Source organism: Sinocyclocheilus grahami, unplaced genomic scaffold (assembly GCF_001515645.1).
Source record: "Sinocyclocheilus grahami isolate Dianchi unplaced genomic scaffold, SAMN03320097.WGS_v1.1 scaffold81.1, whole genome shotgun sequence".
NCBI lineage: Eukaryota > Metazoa > Chordata > Actinopteri > Cypriniformes > Cyprinidae > Sinocyclocheilus > Sinocyclocheilus grahami.
The window spans coordinates 1,459,643-1,466,480 of record NW_015505260.1 but is presented as its reverse complement, the minus strand read 5'-3'; the positions used below and the strand labels follow the sequence as shown (position 1 = coordinate 1,466,480).

Sequence of the window (6,838 nt, the reverse complement as noted above, 5' to 3'; positions counted from 1 at the left end):
ATTTTCATTTTTGACTCTTTTATCGCTTGATGCGTTGTATGCTGATGTTATTTGCGCGATATAAAGCCAGGTTTAAGTTTCCGTAAGAATATCTCAGTTTCCCGAGTGGAGCTGTATTAACCTCCGGCCGCAGCGCCGCTGGCAGAGGCAGACCAGCGTGGAGATGAGAGTCACAGAGGTACGTTAAAACACATGTATACACTTTTCTTCATCGTCTTGTATGAATTATTTTAATGTTACTTGCTCACTTTCCTAGTAAAGCTGTGCTAACCAGTATTTTCCTCCCGCAGTGCGCTGGCAGACCAGCGAGAAAGAGAACTAAAGCAGTAGGAGAACATTAAATTGTTAGGTCAACTTTAAAACGCATGTAATCACCTTATTTGTTTTATACCAATGCTAAGGTATAAATGCGCTTGGGTGAATAAATGTCTGTAAGAACATCGGATGGACTGTATTTGTGTCATTTTGTTAGGTTAATGCTTCAGCTACAGATGATGTGTTGCGCAATTGTTAATTGGGTTTCTTTCTTTAGTAATGGCATTCATTCTCGCTACATAAGATACCTGTCTGTTATGTAGTGCCCTGTTATACTGCATTACTGTGTAATATTTATGGTTTCTATAGCCGTGGCATCATTATGATGGTATGGAGAGATGGATTAATTCATGTAGGACACCACTGAAGGCCTAGGTGTAAAATGCACGGCCCACCACTGGATTACTGTAATGCCCTTTATGCTGGAATTAGCCGGTCTTTACTTTCACGTCTTGTACAGAATACCGCAGCTCACTTTTTGACAGGGACAAAAAAGAGGGAGCATATTACGCCTATTTTAGCATTGCTTCATTGGTTACCTTTAAAGTACACATTTGAGTTTAAGGTTTTAGTATTTGTATTTAAAGCACTGCATGGTCTCGCTCCTGCCCACATCTTCTTCAACCTTATTCTCAGATCCTCTTCTCAGTTGCTATTGACTGTTCCAAAATCTCAATTAATGCCTGTCTTTTGGATTACACTTTGCCTGTGTTTTGTCCTGTTGTTATTGTTTTGGACTGATTGCCCGCGTACATGACCTTCAGCCTCTTTCTGGATTATGCCTTTGGATTACCAAACAATAAACACTGCACTTGGGTCCTCAACTTTCATGTCCCCGTGCAGTTTCATGACAGTAGTGAACAATGGCTCAGTTGTGAGTGGGCCAGTGTTACTGCTTGTAGCAGCTTATTTTGCAGTATAGAGACACAGTCTGACAAACAATGACACTTCACTTGACAGGTCTGTCTCAAAATGCATCTGTAACACTACAGTTCTCTTTTTTGTGGTATTCCTTTACTACTTAATTTACTACTTAATTTTATGTTGAACTGTACAATACAACTAAATAAGAATGGCTTTATATTATAAATATAATTTACATTTACTAGGGGAAACTTAATTTTGTAGTTAATTTGAGATATCAAAGTCACACTGAAATGTGAATTTCATTGCGTTAAATAACAAATTGATGCTAAAGCTTTTTCAAACCACTTTTCTGAGCCATGTTTTTAATTATAAAAGCTGGCGTCACACTGATTTGTAATGGGTGTATAAAGTCAGTTTTACACATAATCACATTAGCATCACATGGCTAAATCTCCCTTTATAAAATAGTCCAAGTTTAACATGTAAATATATATTAGTTAAGCAAAATAAAAACTAACCTATAATTAAATTTTTTCCAAGTGTGCTCAGTTATAAATATTGCTAAAAAAAAAAAATTTGCAAAAGAGTATGCAAATGTGACTCCATAGAATAGTAGTGTTTCTGAACGTACATGGATTGGCATTGGGATCAATATAGTCTGATGCCGAGTGTCTTGAAGGTGCACCTGGGGCTCATTAGAACATTCCACTGTCCTCTAAGGCCTTGACGAGGACAGTCTCTTTCATGTCACTGAAGACTTTCCGGATGTTTTTAGTGTCTGTGGCACAGGTGAAGTGAGGGAAGATGTTTTTGGAGTTCTTTGTCTCGAAGGAAACTGCTCTTTGTCTATATAAATTTCTGATGAACAGCATGGCATCTTGAATGTCCCGACGTTTGCCTGAAGGTGGCGCCAACCGCATAGGAAAGGAAAGAAAGAGCGAATCAGATATGACAAACAAGAGATGCATGTATAATCTTGCCTTTCAACTAATTGAATGTGCACCAAACTACCGTTAAATTCAGGAAAGTATGTTTTTAGATCTGAGAACTGAATCTTCTCAGCCATGACGTCCGTTTTGTTCAGAAAGAGGATGATGGAGGAATTAGCAAACCACGTTGAGTGGATGGTCGTGTAGAACAGCGACAAACTCTCCTCCATACGGTTCTGGAGAAAAAGAGAGTTAGATTACACAGACTAAAAGATATATGAATATTAAAAAGAAGGACAGGACATATGACGAGAGAGGCAGACACTTACATCCTTGTTATTCTCCTCAAGGAGTTGGTCGTACTCACTGAGGGAGGCTAAAAATATGAGTGACGTCACATTCTCAAAGCAATGGATCCACTTTCTTCTTTGTCCCCTCTGACCCCCGACATCTACAATCCTGAAAAGACAGACAGACCAGAAATCAAGTTCAGTCATCCACTTTTCTATTTGATCTTGCTGTGGTAGGTTCATAACAGCCCCAGATTTGTCCCTAAAATCTGTTCCTTCTTCCTTCTTCCTTTTTGTCAGAGTTCTTCCGACAAACTATGACTCGCCTTGATTTCCTTGAAAATTCAGTCTTATCTGCATAGTTAACTCATTTGCCTGTGGTTCTTTGTCAGTTATGTAAACACAACAAATCACTTGCAATTTGTGTGAATAGTGCAAAAGCTTTCTTTGTGTTTTAGGACACAATATTATCATTAGTTGAAGGGATAATTCACCCCAAAAATTGAAACGCTGCCATTTACTCACCCTCATGTTGTTCCAGACATTTAAGACTTAATTTCTTCTGAGAAAGAAGATCAGATATTTTGAAGAATGTCCATAATGTCCATTTAAAATAAAAGTCAATGGGGTCCAAAACAACAACATAAAGGGTCTATCAATATAATTTTTTAAATGCTAAGCATAAGCGTCAAAACTGAAGCATACTTTGAGCTTTCAAGTTATTGACACAATAATAAATAACCATGCTTGAATGATAAAATAAAGCACAGGATGTGCCTGATGCACAATAAGTGCTTACTGACATACACCTAAAGCACATGCACAGGCCAGTGTGAGTACCCAGTTGAGTTTTCTTTCATGAATTATTGCACTTGAATGGTCAAATACACACAGAATTATGTCAAAATGCCATTAACGTAAACAGTTGGAAAAGAAATTAGCAGGTGTGTCAGTACATTAGGCCTTCAAAATATCTTTTATTGTGTTCCACAGAAGATAAAAAGTGACGACAGTATTTGGGTGAACTGTCCCTTTAAATACCAGCATAACTTCTATTGTTAAGGGGTTTGGTTGTTCATTGCTGTACCTGAGAGTCATCTTCTCCAAAGTAAAGCAATGGTCACTGATGCCGGTAGTGGGGAACCGGACTTGAAGAACATCTTGAGGTGTTGGGATGTAGCCTTCAGCTGCGATGCGGTCCAAGTCATCAATAAAACTTTAAAGAACACAGAATTCAAACACTCTTACTGAAAATCCATGTGCCACAGAACTGAATATGAAAGCCTTATTTGCATAACATTCAGTGCATGCATTGGCATCAGGAAAGAGGAACTAAACAAAGATGCAGGTAGTCAGTAAAGGGCAGGAACTCTCTGAAATACACTTACTATTTAGTGGAGTCTAGTAGCTGATACTCTCTGCGCCGTCTGTAACAAATCTTAAAGCCTTTGTCTGCCCATAGATGATGAATAGCCTCTACATAACTTCTCTGCAGCTGCGTTATCTGATGTATGTCCAGATCCTGGAACCACTGGGCATAAATCTATGGATATCACAGACCTAATCAGACTGACAATACATTACAGTATATGATCCAGTCTTTCTAAAATTGGTGCCAGCATATAGATAAAAATGATGTTGTTTTTTAACTGTTAGTATGTATGCAAAAAATTATTACAATTCATATTTTTTATGTATTTTATATTCATCCATTATCAAAATAAAAATGTGATTGCTGATATATAATGACCCTCATTAATCTATGGGCTCTAAAAACACATTTGGTCTCTTGATCACCTCGTTCTGTGGGCTGGAGTAGGGGATCTTTAGCGTCTTCATGGCATCTGTCATTGCACTCATAGCTTGGAATACATTCTGAAAAACCAGTTTAGTGTAGCCACGCCTCTCGTCTTCTGAGTATCCGTTTCCATGAATGATTTTCATCTGCTTCATAAACGTTGTCTTTCCGCTTTCTCCCGTGCCTAAATAAAAGCCAAATAATAATGTTTCAACATAAAAACCTGCACACAGGAAAACTGAAAATCAATTTGCATACTAATAGTACTTTACTTAACTTTACACTGCTTTAAAATAGTCATTCGCCATTGTGCACCGTGGAATGCTTTCTGTCCCGTATAAGAATAATCTAAGTTTTAATTGTGTATTAATAGTCTTTTCAGAAAGCTCAACACTGGGTGTGTTTGAATGTTTCTTTTTGTATGTTATGTTGAAACCAGAAAATGTCTGTATGCACTGTATTACAATAATGTTGCTCCTGCTTTAGTGAGTGAAGGGAAGTCATACATCCACTAAAATTACCTCGGGACCAAAAAAGTGAAGTTAGTTTTGAGAACACTTTATAATAACTTTAATTTATAAATCATGAACAAATTTTATATAATGCTGAACAGATCATTAATTAATATATATTCACATGGCTAGAAATATGAGATAATGTTCTTGTTAATGTTTACTAATGAACTTACTAAACATTACCTAATGATTAACATATGATTATTTAATGTAAATTGAAATTCTTACAAATGTTAGTAAACTTTCAGTTCATATGATCTTCATTTGATGGTCTTTGTTTGTGGTGTAGACCTCTATTTACTCATCTTAACAAATAATAACTATTTGTTCATGTTTTGCAGTACCCAATCTAAAGTGGAAACTCTTCATCATTTGCAAATGTTTATAAACTTTTACTAATCATTAATACCTTCGCGAACAGTCATCTCAATGGCAAAAAGTGTCCCGAAAGACCTGAATTTACCCTATTCATACATCTTTACTAATCATTTTTTAAAATCATTTGTTCATGTTTTTGCAGTAGCCAATCTAAAGTTGAAACTATTCATCATTTGTAAATATTTATAAACGATTGCTAATCATTTAGTATCTTTATGACATTAGACTTTTAGCTAATGTAACAAGGTTTGTGTAAAGGGTGGCAGGTTAAGTTTAGCTAAATGCTTGCTAAAGACATAACAGCATAGGCGTAGCTTGACGTTTGAGTTTGGGGGGCCAAACCGAACCGGTGGATTTGGTCAGACGTAACGTTACTTTTAAACACATTTTAGTTCCCTCTTGAGCTTACACGAGACATCACGAGACATCACGGAGATATTTCTCCATTATGGGAACTCCTTCCCTTCTAACCAGAAATATATCCATGATGTCTCGTTCCTGCTCTCAGGGAACCGAGGTTACGACAGTAGAGCAGTGGCAAGTGCGTGAGGTTGTCATGGTAACCACATACATTACCCACGAATTACAGCTGCGCTTCTATTTTGCCACACTAAACTTAGCAATAAACACGTTTAAAATGCACAATAAACATGTCTGTCAAAACAATCTCAAAGGAGGCTTTTATTAAGCAAATCAAGGAGTGAATTACTCATCCACAGTTTTTAAAACAGACATTTGTTGGGCTTGATTCAAGTTAATGCACAATGAGGCGCACACTTTTTATTTAGTCTTATTGAATAGACGATAAACAGTTTATATTCTAAAATCTATTTATGGTTGTGTTCTGGGAAAATTAAATAACATTTGGATGTAAATGGTCGGCATAAAAGTAGTGTGCGGCTAAACCGGCTGCCTCCTGTGGATCACCTTTATCTGATTGTCTGAGTCTGGAATCATTAAGCACGGCATTAATATCTTCACCTGAGTTTTTCGTTGTCTCCAGATCTCTCTGCAGTTCGTGTATGTTGTTACAAACGCGGAACATCATTTTATTCCACACAACAGGCAAGCATTACCATTACGTCTATTATCCACCAAAATGCAGATTCGTCACGTGACAATTCTTACGCAAATGAGATTGAGGGAGACGTTAAGTTTGTTTTGATTTATTAATTTACTTACAATAACAATTAAAATGTATTAACTTTTACATGTATTAGTAAAATTCTTAAATCGCTATGGAGGAGCCAGGCCCCCCTGGATCGGCTTTCACCGTGGACGAAGCGGAGTCCAGCCCGGGGTCGTCACATGTGGTTGCCGCTCCTTCGCCGGATCCGCCCGCCGCGCCGTTCTCAACCCCGCCGCCTCTGCTCACTCTAGCCCGGCCTCAGCTCACGCTAAGCCGCGGCTCACGCTAGGCCGCCGTGTTTTTCGTTGTGAAAGCGAAACTACTTTGTTTGGTCTTCCAAAAGAGGACACGACTACAAATCAGCGGTTAAGTTGTATTTACAACACCGTTCCAGAACAGTTGAACCCAAATATCCAGATGTGTGCAGCACAATTTATGGAGGACTGTTTACTGATCCTGGTAGAGTAGACTACAATGACGGTTGTTCTGACTCACAGATTGTAAGTAAGTTTTTTTTTATATTTAAAGAGTTTTTATATTTTATATTTTTTATATTTAAAGTGAGTTTTTTGGGCAGTGTAGAGTAGGGCTTGTTGTTTGTCATTTCTCCGATCACA

The 6,838-nt window shown here is 37.6% G+C and overlaps 1 protein-coding gene across 1 annotated transcript in view; it reads right to left on the bottom strand.

Moving 5' to 3' along the window:
• Positions 1-1,877: 1,877 nt before the first annotated feature.
• LOC107586443 (guanine nucleotide-binding protein subunit alpha-11-like) overlaps positions 1,878-6,838 on the bottom strand; it is a 6,226-nt gene continuing 1,265 nt past the window's right edge. Inside the window, exons 2-7 of the mRNA XM_016273811.1 lie at positions 4,199-4,383; positions 3,790-3,944; positions 3,489-3,617; positions 2,441-2,570; positions 2,194-2,347; positions 1,878-2,080 (exon numbers count right to left, since the gene is read on the bottom strand). Of these exons, the coding sequence (XP_016129297.1) occupies positions 1,878-2,080; positions 2,194-2,347; positions 2,441-2,570; positions 3,489-3,617; positions 3,790-3,944; positions 4,199-4,383 (956 nt within the window). The remainder of the gene's footprint in view (positions 2,081-2,193; positions 2,348-2,440; positions 2,571-3,488; positions 3,618-3,789; positions 3,945-4,198; positions 4,384-6,838) is intronic.